Source organism: Barbus barbus (genome assembly GCF_936440315.1).
Source record: "Barbus barbus genome assembly, chromosome: 21".
NCBI classification, from domain to species: domain Eukaryota; kingdom Metazoa; phylum Chordata; class Actinopteri; order Cypriniformes; family Cyprinidae; genus Barbus; species Barbus barbus.
The window spans coordinates 10,262,328-10,280,319 of record NC_136749.1 but is presented as its reverse complement, the minus strand read 5'-3'; the positions used below and the strand labels follow the sequence as shown (position 1 = coordinate 10,280,319).

The 17,992-nt window shown below is 37.3% G+C and overlaps 1 protein-coding gene across 3 annotated transcripts; it reads right to left on the bottom strand.

Annotated features, from left to right (window-relative positions):
- Nucleotides 1-13: 13 nt before the first annotated feature.
- Nucleotides 14-17,961, bottom strand: LOC306887647 (kell blood group glycoprotein-like). Of its 3 annotated transcripts, none has more exons than XM_079445567.1 (18): nt 17,427-17,961; nt 16,683-16,854; nt 16,312-16,602; nt 9,764-9,891; nt 9,492-9,650; nt 7,137-7,208; nt 6,836-7,024; nt 5,682-5,842; nt 5,459-5,576; nt 5,256-5,351; nt 5,066-5,161; nt 4,910-4,987; nt 4,683-4,786; nt 2,862-2,951; nt 2,554-2,621; nt 2,319-2,479; nt 1,313-1,402; nt 14-1,231 (listed from the first exon to the last, which is right to left on the bottom strand). In XM_079445567.1, exons 1-18 carry the CDS (start codon nt 17,451-17,453, stop codon nt 1,067-1,069), a joined length of 2,265 nt encoding a protein of 754 aa, XP_079301693.1. In that variant the 5' UTR covers nt 17,454-17,961; the 3' UTR covers nt 14-1,066. The 3 variants fall into 3 exon arrangements, with proteins under 3 accessions (XP_079301693.1, XP_079301694.1, XP_079301695.1); XM_079445568.1 differs by having other exon boundaries at nt 79-1,231; nt 5,066-5,122; XM_079445569.1 differs by lacking the exon at nt 7,137-7,208 and having other exon boundaries at nt 79-1,231; nt 17,427-17,647.
- Nucleotides 17,962-17,992: the final 31 nt, after the last annotated feature.

Below are 17,992 nucleotides of genomic sequence, written 5' to 3'. Positions count from 1 at the left end.
CAATCAGGTCTTACCTAAAATACTTTATTTACGTCACATGACTTTTTTTTCCTGGTGTAAATCGAGTCGTTATTGTTTACAATGTATAATTTAATTCTGAAATACATTAAATGTTACTATGAAAACAATTACAATTTATAAACACAAAACTACCTGAATTTGACCATTTTCTCTTTGAAATAATTATTTCAAAAAGAAATTGAAAGAAATAATAATCACGAGAAAGACATTTCTAAATTATTAGGACTTTCCTGAGTCAAATGATTTATTTACTAAATCTATGTATTTAGCATTTTTATGTAATCTCTTTTTTTTCCCTTTGAGATTAAGATATATTGTTTCATGTATATGATCATTGAAATTTTTGTATTGATTCATGTTCTGCACTAAAACATTAAATGGTATATGTATGAAATTCCTTGACTACAGACCAAAAAGCACCCATGCAAAATACTTTTTTTTATGTTTCATCAAATATAATACATTTCAAATATAAGAGTGACATTTATGATATATTCAGACTACAGACCTCAAACTGTATTTACAATAGAGAGAATAAGAGCACAAATATTCATCATTAATTAATTACAGCAGGAACTACAGGAACAGATTACTCTGTGAAATGCTCTCCTTCTTTGGTAAAATTTGCCATAAATCCTGTTTAGTAACCAGTTTAACTGTGGTATCTATAGTAACCACATGTAAACCAGCGTAACAAACTAGGCTATCCTCCTTTCCCAAAATTATTATTTTGTATGAATCTACATTTCCTCCAAAATGCAATACTATAGTAAAAACATGGTAAATTTTCAAAGTGCTGTGAGAGATCGTATCCACCAAGCAGGTTTTAACTGTTCATCATACTGTACATGATTTATCAAATGTGATGATATTGCTTAAAGCCTATACGTGACATTTCTAAACCCATTACTTAACAAGTGAATATAAAAAGTTTTATGATCTCTGGAATGACCTTCTCTTTTTTTTACTAAACACTAAACAGTGAGCAGCTCCAATGGTTGAATAGTCCCAAACTAGCTCCAACAGGCCAATGTTCCTCTCAGATTCAGTGCAGCGTTTGACTCTGACATATCTCACGAGGATAACTCTGAGATTTATTCACACAGGCCAGGGGTTTGGGGCAGAAGCGTGCGTTTGAACACAGGACTGTCACCAGGAAGGACGGTTCAAAAGGCATGAACTCATGGTAGGAGTCAGCATCACACGTTACCTGTAACATATGATTTGATCATTTTGATTATCACACGTGTTTGAGTGCTTATGCATTTCTCATTGACATGTTCTCCGGTACCTTAGTAAAGGAGGAGAGGAACAGGTGAATATAAGAGAGGCCTGATAGAGACGAGTCTTCTGGATGCCTTGTGAAACTCATCTTATAAGCCTGTAAAGAAACAAATATCGAACATAAAATGTTGAGAAAGAAAAATGTTGGGTTCATCGCTAACAATAAAAAGAGTATAGTTGTAGATTAGAGCAGGGGTTTTCAAACTGTGGTCCAGGGACCCCCAAGGGATCACAAGGGAAAAATTAGATTAAAATGTGATCAAATAAATAAATAAAATTTAAATAAATTAGTAAATAAACAAATCTCACAGTACAGTACTATAATGAGAAGAAAAAAATCATAATATAGTTCGCCCAAAAATTTTAATTTGCTGAAAATTTACTCTCAGGCCATCCAAGATGAGTTTGTTTCTTCATTGGAACAGATTTGGAGAAATTCAGCACTACATCCCTTTCTCACCAACTGATCCTCTGCAGTGAATGGGTGCCGTCAGAATGAGAGAAATGATAAAAACAGCTCAACGAACGGCTGATAATTGCTTTTTCCAGTGAAAAAGTCCATCCCCTGTTGTCCTTTCTCATCCAAATCCACCAACGTATTTGTTTAGAACTCATTTGGACTGGGTTTGCTTGTAAATGGTGCTTGATCTGTGCACATTTGTCTCCTTATTCAAACAAGACAATTTTTTTTACTGGAGGAAGCATTATTATTTTTTATTTTAGCTCGTTTGAAGTGAAAGAATTGTTAATTGGTGGGCTGGACTCATGTGGATTACTTATGAATTATTGTGATGTTTTTATCAGCTGTTTGAACTCTCATTCTGACGGCACCTGTTCACTGCAGACGTGAGCCAATAATTTAATACTAAATATTATTTGAATATGTTCCAATAAACAAAAAACAAACTTATCTAGATGGCCTGAGGGTAGGTACATTTCCAGAGGGTAATCATATTTGGGGAGTCCATGGCATAAAAGATTGAAAACCTTTGTGCTAGAGTAGATTAGCTTACATCCAGTGCCACTTGTAGAGCAGAATACTGCACCCAAACCTCCTGCTGTTCAAAGGGGGAAAGAGAGAATGTGCCGACCCGTCCTGGATCCTTGGTCACACTCAGATAATGAGACCATATGCACATGCTCTCTAACTCTGGATTGTTGGCCTTTGTGTGGACTAGTGAGGAAAAACATAGAAGGTGATCAAAAAGACTCAAACACTCATTCAGATTGAGGTTCATACTGACTTACTATCAGGGAGCAGAAGGTGAAGAAGATCTTTAGCCATCAGAGATCCCAGTGTGCCATAATTCAGTGCCCTATAGAATATTGATGTAAACATAAACATCTTTCACACATGCATATTTAAGCATCTTACATCTTCAGCACATAAAAGCGTACATTCAAAAAATGAGGCATAAAAACAAGGTCAAAAGGTCAGATTTCGTTTACTATGATTCAATTTATATGAATACCACTATTTTACTAAAAGTGGTGCAAAATATATCTTGGAATGTAATAGTATTTCCACTGAATGAATGTATGGTGTGACTTGATACCTGGGATACGAGGAATGGAAGAAGGGCGACACAAACATTCCAACAGGGAAGATGATGTCATTTCCAGAGATGGATGGAGTGATAGACAATCTAGAGGTGAGGGAAGACATAAATGTAAAATGGATGATGGCTTAAAGTTGGCATCAAATGTAAATTCACCCTATCTATTTTCTAAATGTTATTGATCTTATTGTGAACTAGTCATCCATGAATGTGTTTTATTATTTATTTAATTGAATGTTTTATCAAAATGTAATAACTCAGTGTTCCAGATTGACTTCTCCAATCATTTGTCCACTTAACCCCACTTTTTTATGATCAACCTCAAGCTCACATTCACAATTCCCTATATTTTTTTGCATTTTCAATAATCCATTTCGCTCAGCCATAGTGCACCAGAGCGCCCACCACACACCAGCTTATTGGTGGAGAGGAGAAGGAGTGATTGTTATGAGGCCATCATGGTCAGAGGCCAATGGGCAAATTTGGCCAAGATGCCAAGGTCACACCTTTACTCTTTTTCTAAGGACATCCTGGGATTTTAATCATCCTGGGATTTTAATCTCATCCAGAGAGTCAGGAGTAGTGTTTTTTTTTATAGTGTTTCCATCACTATACTGGGGTGCTAGGACCCACGCAGACCACAGGGTGAGCACCCCCTGCTGGTCTTTCATCCAGGTACTGACCAGGCTCAACGAGAGTGTGCGCACTGCAGAGCCAAATGGGAGGACCTGGAGCTCTAGCTCCCCCTCGCTGGATGTAATGGGTGGAGCTAGACACCCAACCACACCCTAACCCTACCCCTTACCTTATCGCTAAACAAAACTCCACCCATTATTTCACACAGAGGGGGAGCTGGAGGTTATTTGACTCTGCAGTGAGCAGTACTTGGGCTCAACCTTGCTTAGCTTCAGTGAGCAACCAGGTGAGAGCAGCAGAGTGATAGCAACGGGCAATCTTGCACACTGCTGGCAATTTAGTTAAGACGTTTGAAGATTTGCATGCACATTCCATGTACGGATATAAAATAATTTGTGCTGCAACTAACTTTTTTGCTTTTTTTGCTTTATAATATTTTTCAAATGTCACATTATTATTATTATTATTATTTGGCCTTGAGGGGATTAAATGATAATTTAAGATTATTTGATGATTTATAAAATAAAATATATTCTTTAAGAATATAAATTAATTAAATATATACAATTATTTTATAAATTAATAAATTATAATTCATTATAAATCTTATAAATACATATTTTATGTAAAACAATTCAATAAATATAAAATATATTCATAAACTATGTATATATATTTGAAATACTGTACATTTCTAAATAGCAGAATTATGTGAATGTGAAGTGACATACTGCCAAGTATGGTGACCCATACTCGGACTTCGTGCTCTGCATTTAACCCATCCATAGTGCACACACACAGCAGTGAACACACACACACCGTGAACACACACACACACCGTGAACACACACACACACACAGCAGTGAACACACACACACCGTGAACACACACCCGGAGTTATGCTGCGGCGCCCGGGGAGCAGTTGGGGGTTCGGTGCCTTGCTCAAGGGCACCTCAGTCGTGGTATTGAGGGTGGAGAGAGCGCTGGACATTCACTCCCCCCACCTACAATCCCTGCCGAGACTCGAACCCGCAACCTTTGGATTACGAGTCCGACTCTCTAACCATTAGGCCACGACTTCCCCTAATTATTGATTAAACATTAAACTATAATAAAAATCCAAATATTTGACACTGATAAAACATTACCCTAAATATCAGTGCAAATATGAGAGCACTAACCCATCAGTCTGTGTGCCGTGTGAGAGCAGTCTGCTCCTGCTCTTCTGCTCCAGCACCAGCATCTGCAGGTAGTTGGAGAAAAAATCCTCTTCACTCAAAACCACCTAGTGCAGAGAGGCAGACAAACACAGCCAATGAGTGAAGGAGAGAATTCATGAATGAAAATGTTTTATTCATTACACTGACTGTTAATTCACTAACAAATGAATTCCAATTTATTCATTTACCTCTGCATAGAGCTGGCTGAGTTCTGCATGACTGAGGTTTTTTGTTTTAGTTGAGAGTCTTGGATTAAGAGATTTTATCTGAAAAATATACAAAATGATCTGAACAAAGAAAACACAGTTTCAGTAGGATATTTTTGTATATGATTCACAACACACCTTATTCAAAATAAAGGCTGATCTGTCGTCTCTCCAGATCAAATCTGTTAGTTTTTTCTTGAGGGACAAATAAACATCATGAATCAACTCTTCAGCCTGACAGTGAGAGAAAAAACACTTGTCATTGCTTTATTAAATTCATGTTCATGCATTATCTTTTATTTCTTCATGAGGTCCAACCAAAATGTACCTCTTTCTGTGTATGTCTTTCTCTAATTGCATGACTGAGTAGAGTGTCAAACCCTCGCTCTGTCTGTTGAACGCATCGCAACCAGCGTGGCATCTCCTAAAATCAAAAGACAATATAATAAGTGATATAAAATATAATGCAGTCTGCACTGCTTCACTTCAAACAAATTGGCATTGTGGGTAATTCCTTCAAACAAGACCCACCTCCTCTGTGTCTCCAGTCGCAATGGAAAAGTTTCTCATTGTTTGGAAGAACCTCGAGTCCAGCGCAGGAATGAGTGTGTGCAACAGGCTAAAGATCATGTATGTATGAATTGGACGGCTGTGGATATTTACACATAAGCACAAACATCTGTGTTAATAGTCAAGATCTATCACATTTTCTTAAGAAAATATGATTAAGTATATTTATGTAATAGTGACTTACGTGCCCATCATCTCATGCTGGACTTGCCATTTACTGATTGTCTGGGACATCTGGATAATATATGGGAGATTGTGGACTAAAACAAGATCTGATTGGCTGATAGGAAGAGGCTGAAATGTGGCTTGTAGGCAAGCAAGCCAATCAATGCCTGGAGCCTGAGTCTGTGAGAGACAGTAAAAAAATGATATCACACGTACTGTATATTATTTGGGTTAATAACTTGAATAAATGTCTTCTATGATGTGCATGTTTTTCTGAATTAAAAAAATTATTTATTTATTTATTCATTCATTCATTTATTTATGTGGCATAATGTCAAAAATGTCAAGGTTTTAACTGTGCTATGATCATAATGATGAAAAAAGCCTCATTAAATGAATGGAATTCTTAGAGAAATATTATATCAAAACTTCACTGCTTATTTGAAAAACTTCTGTCAGCCAAATCCAAGTCATGTGGTGTGACCAGTAAAATCATTTGTTCAAGTGTTGTTATTGTTAAGTAAAACTAAAATAAAAAAATGAATTTGAAATATAAAAAGATTAAAAAAAAATGATAAAAGCACATACCAAAAAAACTAAAATTAAAACGGCAACTAATAATATAAAATAAAAGGTAATTCAAAAGTATTAGTATTTAATAAATACTATAATAGTATTTGAATAATACTAAATTTACACTGCCAACATGCAAAAATATGTAGAAAAACATAAAACGGCCAAAAATATGAAAGAGAAGACCCTTGCAGACCCCCATGATTGTGTGTGAAGGTCAATATTATGACTTTAACATTGTAAAATTTATCATATGATGCTACTGCAAAATTTATATTTTTAGAATTCATTAATATATTTATACGCAAATATTTTATGATAGTAAAAAATTGTAGAAAAACAGTTTTCACTTCAAATACATTTTAAACACATTTTTGAAAAATATGGAAATAAAATATAAGAAAAAATACAGAAAATACTTTTACTTGATAGTTACAACATGACATAATTAAACTGAAGGTTTTCTTGTAAAAGGGATAAAAGTTTTTTCCAAAACCATATACATTTCTAAGAATGAGGCACGTTTTAGATTTTTCTTTATCTTGTTTTTTATTGATCTATTAACATATGTCATAGAACAAATCTGATTTACACACAGACCTGTAGCTCTTGGATGGTAATTCTGTGGTAGAGTAACTTCTGACTGAGGCGGTAGTGGAGAGGGGCCGTGGCCAGAGCCAGAGTTGTGGATAGAGATAGATAAAGACCGCAGTGCTGAGTGGTTTCACTTGAGGGAATGCCCAAGAAATCCAAGTACTGACCACATGACATGTAGAATGGACGCAAATACTGAGAAAGAGGAACAGAGACAACAAAAGAGAAGTTACCAAAATATCCAAGAACCATTATTAATAATCCATTATGAACACGTGTGGTGCCAAGTCGAACAGAAAATACCTACCCGAGTACTTGCTTTGGATTTCTGTGTCTTGCTATTCCAGTCAATAGGGAATTGAAAATGAGGCTCATCAATCTATTTAAATGTACATGGACATTTTTATCCAACATAAAGAGTGTAGAACAATCCCAAAAACAATGAAAATGGACCAAAATATTGAGGATTCATGTACAAATCACTGCTCAATAAAATGTCTCAAGGATGAAAACAAATAGAAAATTAATTGTCACTTTTTATCTAACAGTTCATACTCTTCAGAATTGAGAGATCTAAACATGCAATTGCAAAAAAATTTTGGGAGAATTGGGATACTACAAGCTTTTTAAGCTTTAAATAAAAAAAGGTAATTGCACCTTTTTATCTTCAAATTCTGACTTTTTTTCTCAGAAAGGCAAGTTTATATCTAGCCGTTCTGAGTTAATATAGTGCGGGAAAAAATTATTTGATCCCCTGCTGATTTTGTACATTTGCCCACTGACAAAGAAATGATCAGTCTATAATTTTAATGGTAGGTTTATTTGAACAGTGAGAGACAGAATAACAAAAAAAAAATCCAGAAAAATGCATTTCAAAACAGTTATAAATTGATTTGCATTTTAATGAGTGAAATAAGTACTTGACCCCTTCGCAAAACATGACTTACTGATATTTGGTGGCAAAACCCTTGTTGGCAATCATAGAGGTCAGACGTTTCTTGTAGTTGGCCATCAGGTTTGCACACATCTCAGGAGGGATTTTGTCCCACTCCTCTTTACAGATCCTCTCCAAGTCATTAAGGTTTCGAGGCTGACGTTTGGCAACTCGACCCTTCAGCTCCCTCCACAGATTTTCTATGGGATTAAGGTCTGGAGACTGGCTAGGCCACTCCAGGACCTTAATGTGCTTCTTCTTGAGCCACTCCTTTGTTGCCTTGGCCGTGTGTTTTGGGTCATTGTCATGCTGGAATACCCAACCAAGACCCATTTTCAATGCCTGTCTTGTCCCCTTAGAAGAAAAATAGCCCCAAAGCATAATGTTTCCACCTCTTCTTGGGGTCATAGGCAGCATTCCTCCTCCTCCAAACACGGCGAGTTGAATTGATGCCGAAGAGCTGGATTTTGGTCTCATCTGACCACAACACTTTCACCCAGTTCTCCTCTGAATCATTGGCAAACTTCAGACGGGCCTATACATGTGCTATCTTGAGCAGGGGGACCTTGCGGGTGCTGCAGGATTTCAGTCCTTCACGGCGTAGTGTGTTACCAATTGTTTTCTTGGTGACTATGGTCCCAGCTGCCTTGGGTTCGACAAGATCCTCCCGTGTAGTTCTGGGCTGATTCCTCACCGTTCTCATGATTGTTGAAACTCCACGAGGTGAGATCTTGCATGGAGCCCCAGACCGAGGGAGACTGACAGTTATTTTGTGTTTCTTCCATTTGCGAATAATCACACCAACTGTTGTCACCTTCTCACCAATCTGCTTGGCGATGGTTTTGTAGCACATTCCAGCCTTGTGTAGGTCTACAATCTTGTCCCTGACATCCCTGGACAGCTCTTTGGTCTTGGCCATGGTGGAGAGCTTGGAATCTGATTGACTGATTGCTTCTGTGGACCGGTGTCTTTTATACAGGTAACAAACTGAGATTTGGAGAACTCCCTTTAAGAGAGTGCTCCTAATCTCAGCTCCTTACCTGTAGAAAAGACACCTGGGAGCCAGAAATCTTGCTGATTGATAGGGGATCAAATACTTATTTGACTCATTAAAATGCAAATCAATTTATAACTTTTTTTAAATGCGTTTTTCTGTATTGTTTTGTTGTTATTCTGTCCCTCACTGTTCAAATAAACCTACCATTAAAATGATAGATTGATCGTTTCTTTTTCAGTGGGCAAACGTACAAAATCAGCAGGGGATCAAATATTTTTTTCCCCCACTGTATATCACAAATCTGAATATGAAGAAAAAAGTAAACTTTGAGATATAAATTCAGAATAGTAAGGGAAAAAAATACAGCATATAATTGCTAGGACACCATTTTCTCAATACTTAGGTCAAGTCTTCACACAGTTCTCAGTTTAACAGTTCTGAAAATGTATGTACACGTGCAAATTGTAGGTACACAGAATTTTGGTAGTGGTTGTGTCTGAGTGAGAAAAGAAATCATGTAGTTTGAAAGAAGTAGTCACTGAATGCATTTGTGCCAAAGCAATGATAAATGATCCACAATCTAGCCCACGTAGACTGCTGTTCTCCTAAGTATTGAGAAAACTGTAAATCATGCTACTAAACTGTAAATCATGCTACTAAACTGTAAATCATGCTACTAAACTGTAAATCATGCTACCAATTGCTTATATTCTGCCTTCATTAGTAATCACCTGTATGTAGTGTTGATCAGAAGCCGTTTGCTCTTCACCAGGGTCTGACCCTACATACACACTGAAGAAAGGAAATGTGGAGTACTGGCTCATCAGCAGGGCGAGGGTGGTGTTAAAATCTGTCTGATTCCATCCGTCTGATAGTGCCCACCCACCTAACTACACACACCGAGAAAGAGAGAGAGAGAATCAAAAGATAAACAACATTGGAGCAAAATGCATGATGCAATGCAGGTGCTTTTAGTTTCCTTTATCCTAGAAAGTGTGCGTACCTTCTGGACTAGTGTGAGGAAGGGTTTTGAACCCACTTTCTCTGGGGATTCTGCATCCATGCAGGTCTTGAAGTATTTCTTTGCTTTCCATTCTGCTGCAGTCATAGAAAGACCCTCCTCAGGAGCCTCTGATCACACAGGGATCATACAGATTGAATGTCAAAGATGATTCAACATTGTTTTATACAATTAGTTATCATAAATAACTACTGAGATTAACCATTGATCAGCCAAAGATGGCTTGCTGGTTTTAGTTGGTTTAAGATGGTGCTCTACACATTCATCCTGTATATTTTTTAAATGCATCTTATTGATCTTATTGTGAAAGAGACATCCATGCACGTTTCTATTTTTATTAGGGTCTGTCTGAGTAGTGATCCAGAGTCTGTGAAGTAGTGATCGTGAGGTGGAGGCACAGAACCAAAGTCCCACCCAAACTCCCACAGACCCAATCGCAAGCTCACAATCACGACACTACACCCCATTTTTATAGCATCAAATAACTAATTAAAAGCAAACTTATTAGAAAAATGAACACTTGAACATACATCAGCATGCAAAGAACTACCTAAAATGACAGAAAACATCTTTGGAAAAAATGTATTTGAGGTGTAATTTGATTATTTAGTTTGTCTCGCTTCCCATTAGATTACATGGAGAGGCCAGGGTTTATGATCTATTCTGCATCCAGTCACCTAGGGGCGATCAAAACGTTCTGGCTTCAATTTTCAAGACTTGTGGGACACACTTGGTTGAAACACTATTGTAATTGTTAGAATGGTCACGGATCAGTGATCTCCAAGTAAAACTGATCATGCAGACCAAACCGTAAGTCGTAGAGACTTTTAACTTGCAGGGATGGTAGTACTCACACAGCCTACAACATGACCAAAGCTCGCCCCAATCGTCCTGACGGGGGCACTACAGCAATCAAATCACTCATAACTCCTAAACCGTCAGTCACAGGTTCAAGTGTCTTATGTAGTTGGAATCCTTGACTCACGTCAGACAAAACGCATGCCTCAGACTCGATTGTGCAAAATTTTGGGGTGAAAAACATACTTTTGCGAACTAGTCCTAGGTTTTTCGCCCGATCGGAACCAAACCAGTGCAGAAAGATTTTCAGGAGAATGAATAACAATAATTATCAAAAAAAGTTGAACTTTCGACTCACCATCGCAACGGGGTGCCAAAATGTTTGAAAGGGTCAGGGCCACTTTTAGTAAAATGCAAGGCAAGATGAGAAATTCAAAAATCTTTTAAAACTTGTTTTAAAAGCATGCATCAGGTATTTTAAAATGTACACATTGTGTTTATGTTGATTTTATGTAGTTAAAAATGACATATGTACCATTTTTTACAAAAGTTAAAACTGCATGTACATGAAAATGTCAAATGCCAAAAAATGAGAAATATTAAATATTTTATCCACCTAGATGGCATGTAAGTTTTCTCATAGAAATAAATCATTTTAAAATATCACACGAAAATAGATTTTCTTAGAGTTCTCTCTAAACGTAAATTTGTATGCGTGTTTTCAATATTTGGCAGGACATATGCTGAAAACAAGTTATTTTCTAAATAATCTTTGACAAATTATGTAAAAAAAAACAAACATATTATTGTACTAAACTAGATTATTACATTTTATTCCACATTCATTTTCCTGTATATAATTATATTTTTATGAAAAATATTGGTTACGCCAATTGACACAAACTAGTTACACCACCTGACCATGTTGCTTCTACAGCCAAAGGCCAATGTTTGTTGAAGAAATTGACACTGAAAATCAAGCATGACTGTCAACAAGCTCAGCTGAAGTGTTTTTTTTTTTTCTTTCAGTGCTAAAAAAAAAATCTGGCAACACAAAATTATCATAGTGATGAACAGTGAACTCATGTCTCGTATTGTAATTTTAATTTTCATATTGTAATTTCGTATTGTATTGTGGCATCTATTGGGGAAAAAGGGGCTCTTATATCATATTAATTATAAAATGTCAGAAATTTAATGAATTGTATTTTACAGATGTAAATTGAAATCTTTGGATCTTTCAAATGTACTCACCCACTTCCTTCTGCTACATTTTTAAATCATTTATGTATATTACATTATACGGCCACTTTATTAGGTACACCTGTTCAATTGCTTGGTAACACAAATTGCTAATCAGCCAATGCAACCACAACTCAATGCATTTAGGCATCTAGATGTGGTGAAGATGACTTGTTGAAGTTCAAACCGAGCATCAGAATGGGGAAGAAAGGGGATTTAAGTGACTTTGAACGTGGAATGGTTGTTGGTGCCAGACGGACTGGTCTGAGTATTTCAGAAACTGCTGATCTACTGGGATTTTCACGCACAACCATCTCTAGGGTTTACAGAGAATGGTCCGAAAAAGAGAAAATAACCAGTGAGTGGCAGTTTTGTGGACGAAAATGCCTTGTTGATGTCAGAGGTCAGAGGAGAATGGGCAGACTGGTTAGAGATGATAGAAAGGCAACAGTAACTCAAATAACCACTCGTTACAACCAAGGTATGCAGAATACCATCTCTAAACGCAAACCACGTCGAACTCTGAAGCAGATGGGCTACAGCAGCAGAAGACCACACCGGGTGCTGCTCCTGTCAGCTAAGAACAGGAAACGGAGGCTACAATTGGCACAGGCTCACCAAAATTGGACAATAGAAGATTGGAAAAACATTGCCTGGTTTGATGAATCTCGATTTCTGCTGCGACATTCAGATGGTAGGGTCAGAATTTGGCGTAAAGAACATGAAAGCATGGATCCATCCTGCCTTGTCTCAACGGTTCAGGCTGGTGGTGGTGGTGTAATGGCACACTTTGGACCCCTTAGTACCAACTGAGCATCGTTTAAATACCACAGCCTACCTGAATATTGTTGCTGACCATGTCTATCCCTTTATGCCCACAGTGTACCCATCTTCTGATGGCTACTTCCAGCAGGATAATGCACCATGTCACAAAGCTCAAATCATCTCACACTGGTTTCTTGAACATGAACATGAGTTCACTTTACTCAAATGGCCTCCACAGTCACCAGATCTCAATCCAATAAAGCACCTTTGTGATTTGGTGGAGATTCGCATCATGGATGTGCAGCTGACAAATCAGCAGCAACTGCGTGATGCTATCATGTCAATATGGACCAAAATCTCTGAGGAATGTTTCCAACACCTTGTTGAATCTATGCCACGAAGAATTAAGGCAGCTCTGAAGGCAAAAGTGGGTCCAACCCGGTACTAGCAAGGTGTACCTAATAAAGTGGCCAGTGAGTGTATTATATGATACTATAGATTGCTTAAAGGGATAGTTCACCCAAAAATGAAAATTTCCCCATGACCCCCTCCCCACCTTTAAGCCATCCTAGGTGTACAGTATATGACTTTCTTCTTTCGAATGAATACAATTGGAGTGACATTAAAAGTGAATGGGTGATATTCAATAGTCCAATAAACTGCATCCATCCATCATAAAAAAGTGCTCCAGACAGCTCCAGGGGGTTAATAAAGGCCTCCTGAAGCGAATCAATGCACTTTTGAAGAAAAATATCCATATTTAGAACTTTATAAACTTCTATCATACTTGTGTTTACGAGAGAGTGACATTCCAGTGGATGATGTAGGACGTAGCGTAAGCATTAGTGAAAATATGCTTGTCTCACGAGAACCAAGTTTTGTTTACAGCAAAGGAAAACCAATCTCCTCTTGTCTTAGATTGAAATCCTTTGATATTTAAATTTGTGACCAGTGCTTTGTTTTGCTCTCTCCTCTATGATTCCATGTTCGTCACTTCTCACCGGAGCTTATGCTATGCCTACTTCGCTGGAACGCCACTCTCGTGAACGTGTGTACGGCAGTTAGCAGAAGCTAGAAATTACAGTTTATGATGTTTTAAATGTGGATATTTTGCTTACAAAAGCACATTGATTCGCTTCATGAGGCCTTTATTAACCCCCGGAGCCGCCTGGAGCACTATTTTATGATGGATAAATGCAGTTTATTGGACTTCTATTGGACTATTGAATATCACCCATTCACTGCCATTATAATGTTTGGAAGAGCCAGGACATTTTTTTAGTATAATGCTGATTGGATTCGTCAGAAAGAAGAAAGTCATATGCACCTTGGATGGCTTGAAGGTGAGTAAATCAGGTGGTAATTTTCATTCTTGGGTCAACTGTCCCTTTAAGTGTTAAGTGATTGGAATAGAAATATGCATTAAAGCTAGCCCAAACATTTCAAAAACACTAATGTTGTGCAACATAATTATTTTATCCTAGACTTACAGAGCTTTATTAATAAAGTTGTAGATAAAGAACCACTTTCTCAAAAAATATAACATTTAACACTTGAAAATAGTTTCAAATAGTAGGTTAGTTTATATTACATCTTTAATCAGCATCATAAATTAGTGATATTTGACTAAATTGGCCCCTAACAGAAAGGCTTGTAATAGGAGTCAAATGGTGTAACTGGTTACACCACTTGACATTTTAAATTAAAATCAAATTTGCCATGCATTATCATGGACACCGATGTAAGTACATGGCCTTGGTTGGAATATTTCAAATGTAATTTTTAAAGTTAATACTCATTTTCATAATAATCATGAATTATCAATGTATTTCTGAGGTCATACCATTTGACATGTATACCTAACAATACCTGACCATACATTTTAAAGACAGTTACTAACCTTTGCATGCAGCAGTTAGTATCACCAGAGGACCTTCTCTGTGATATAATTTCCTGTCACATGATCTTCTTGCAAAATATTAACAAAATGGCTCCTTGCATGGTGGTTACACCACCTTGAAACTCAAGGAATTAGTCTTGACTCCCCTAATTCCCCAAATTAATTATAATATTCAGAACAATGGTGCTCCATTTACTTTTATTTAATATTAAATAGTACTAAAGTACGGTTATGCCAAACAATCTGATCTGGTGTTTTATTGAGAATTTCACCTTTTATAAACAAGAAAAAAGATTTGGTACAAGGTTTTTAAGGTTACACCACATTGACATTTTTGCAATAATCCCCCAAATATTCTCTCAAAATTAATTAAAACCAGAAATTTTAGACTTGGTCCACAAAAAAAGAGAATGTATGCAATTAATTTACATAATTATTTTGAAATTTTAACCCTTTTAAATTTAATTAAACCATATGGACACAAAAAAATTTGCGTCACGTCATTGACCCCTATAACTCCTGAACAGAATGAAACATCTTCGCCAAACTCAGAACATTTATGTAAGACCTCAATCTGAGGTCACAGCAAAAATAAAAATCACGGGGTTTGGCCACTATAAGAGGGAAAAAAGTAAAATGGCTATAACTGTGCAACCATTTGTCCTATAGACATGAAAATCGCTGTGCACGGTCTTGGTCCAAAGCACCACAAGTGTCTACAAGGACATTTGCGTATCTCAAAAAACAAGGCCGCCACTGGCCAACAAAATTTGAGCACCTGTTAGACAAGGGAAGGCTGATCGGAATGAAACTCGGTGGGCCTGTTCGACTCACGGTCGGAGAGAAATTTGAAAGAAATCGGCCACTGGGAGGGAGATACCGCATTTTGCAAGGATGTAAACGATTGTACGTTGCACGGTTTTTCGCACACATGCACGATATTCGTATGCAATGCAATGGAACTCCTCATTCTGGACAACTCTGCCTCTAGAACCACTGCTGTCAATGAAATTGTTTGTCAAATGATTGAGAAGATGTAAAAAACCTACTTTTGTGAACTAGTCCTAGGTTTTTCGCTCAATCTAGCAAAAAAGATTACCCCAAATCCTATAATTCAAATGTAAAAATCCAAATTTCCCCAAAATCCTATAAAGCCTTAAGGAATACTCAAAATGTCATGAAACCTGCTGAGCACATGCGACAGGTGATTCTAAACAAGCATGTAAAGTTTTAAGGGGATTGGCCCACTGCTGGTGCTATAACAGTCATAAATGTTAAAAAAACATATTTATATGGTAAATGTCTTTTTCTTTAAATGCTTAAATGCCTTAAGTGCTTGAACCCCTGTAATCACTGCTTGCAGCTATATTTATTATTATGATTTTTGTAATTATTGTAATCATATTATTGTAAGTTTTAATCAAAATGCCATCACTCAATCTTCCAGTCAAACAACAGACTTCTCTCTGGTGACATATACCGGATTTCTCCAATCATTTAGTAAACTTAAAACTCCGCCCCTTTCTTACAATCGACTTCCTCCATCCAATCTGATAATCCGTTTTGCTCATATGTTTGTCACAATGTGGAAGAAAAGATTTATTGTTATTTACATTACAGTGCAACTTTTTTGTCCCAGCCAGACAGGAATAAAGTGCCCCAGACAGCTTTAAAACCAACAGACGAGTCTGACCGTCTAGAAGACCTGCAAACCAGCTTAGTCTCAGGAAGACAGACAGATAGAAGCAGATATGGAACCTGACGACACTATGAAACTGTGTCATTTGTTCCATTTCAGGAAAAAAAAAAGTGAAATTTCACTAACCTAATATTTCCTTAATAGTTTTCAGTAAAGCAGTCTTTCTGTCTGGAAATTTGACTAGCCATCCATCATTGTTTCCTTGAACATCTGTCTCTCTTCTTATCCTCACTTCCCTCTTTTTGTCCAGTTCTCCATTGTCTTCATTGGAGATCCTCTTGGCTCTGTGTCTTTGATCACTGGTGGTAGTCCCACAGGCGAACAGGAAGTAGTCACAGGGGCGAGAAAAGGGATCCATGGCAGCAGAAAATTTCTCTGATGCTCTTAAACAGGCAGGAGAAAGGCAAGGAGAAGCAGCTGGAACAAGAGAGAGAAATTACGACCACTATTATTAAAACTATATCAGAAGTTCTACTGTACTTCCTAGTTGTTTGTACCTGATATCCATGACGTCCAGGGGTCTGCAGTCTTTTGCAGGTGAGAATAGACCCCCAAACCTAACGCAGCTGCAAAGAGAGAGAAGGAAAAGACAGCCAATAGGAGCCTGCGGTACTTGTTGCAGCCCACTGGATTTGCTTGAGACTGTTCTTCTGATGTTATGACCATTTCCTGTGGGAAATAAAGTAAGCAAATGACTCACTCAGTCTTTATGTTTTATTGAGATGGACGTGTTGTACGGAAATGTCCATTTAAAAACACAACTGGGGAAAGCAGGTATGCATAACTCATAGACTTTATGATGGATTGAAATTAGACTGGCAGGCAAACATCCAACCGCAATAAGAGTGAGTCCAAGGGATGTTCACTAAAGAACAATGAAAAAGTTAAAGTAGTGAAATTTGCATAGATGTCTTTCAAGCTTTAAGGGAAAATGTACATTTCCCTGCTTAATGACTAGAAGTCATTGAACTGGTCGTCTCGACTACACCACACCACCCATGTATTATATACTAGAAAACTTTATGACATGAAGCAAAACTTTAAAATTTAGGCAAAAACTCTACAGCACACTGCTAAAAGTGCTTGGTGGTTCATATGAGTAACCAGAGTTCGAATCTTGCTTGTGGGGTTTCCTGATTCCATCCCACTTTCTTCTGTCATTTCCTGTGCCTACCACTGTACTATTAATAAAACTGACAAAAGACCAAAAATGAAAAGTAGATCAATCTTGAAAGCCTCACCTGATGAACAGCTGGGTTATCTTCCATCCTGTGCTGCTGCTTTCTTCTTTTGTGTCCTATTGGTCAGGATCCTTCATACATAATGTTCTTCCAGCTAAGTTTTCTATTTCGTCACACTGTTCCTCTTTCGATCTGTCCTCCGTCAACCACAAGTCATCCAACTACTATCTTCCCTCATCACACTCTCTGTTCACTCTTTCACTGACTGATAAACATGTAATGACTTGGCTTCTCACAAGACCCCTCTCTTTTACACATACATAAATGGGGCATTTCTAGAAATATTTCCTGAATCTCACCATTTCTTTAAATTATGAGGGCCAGAAGATGATTTTGCTCCAAAATCCATCAACTGGAAAAAGTCACCCAAGTTAAACTTGAGGAAACACCAACACTAAATGGGAAAAATAACTGCAAGTACAATTTTTAAGTTCCTCAGTGTAGGAAGTGGCATTGGTAATATTCATTTATATACACCTTCAATGTGACATTACATACACAGACGTCGGCACTCCTGACTATCAGTGGTGTATGTGAGGCTGGGGCGAGCTGATAAGGACTGAGGG

Coding starts and splice junctions, on each gene's coding strand:
- LOC306887647 (XM_079445567.1), bottom strand. CDS start 17,453: ATGGAAGATAACCCAGCTGTTCATCAG. Junction 16,855..17,426: donor ATAACCCAGCTGTTCATCAG/GTGAGGCTTTCA, acceptor TATTTCCCACAG/GAAATGGTCATAACATCAGA. Junction 5,577..5,681: donor CAGCATGAGATGATGGGCAC/GTAAGTCACTAT, acceptor AAATATCCACAG/CCGTCCAATTCATACATACA.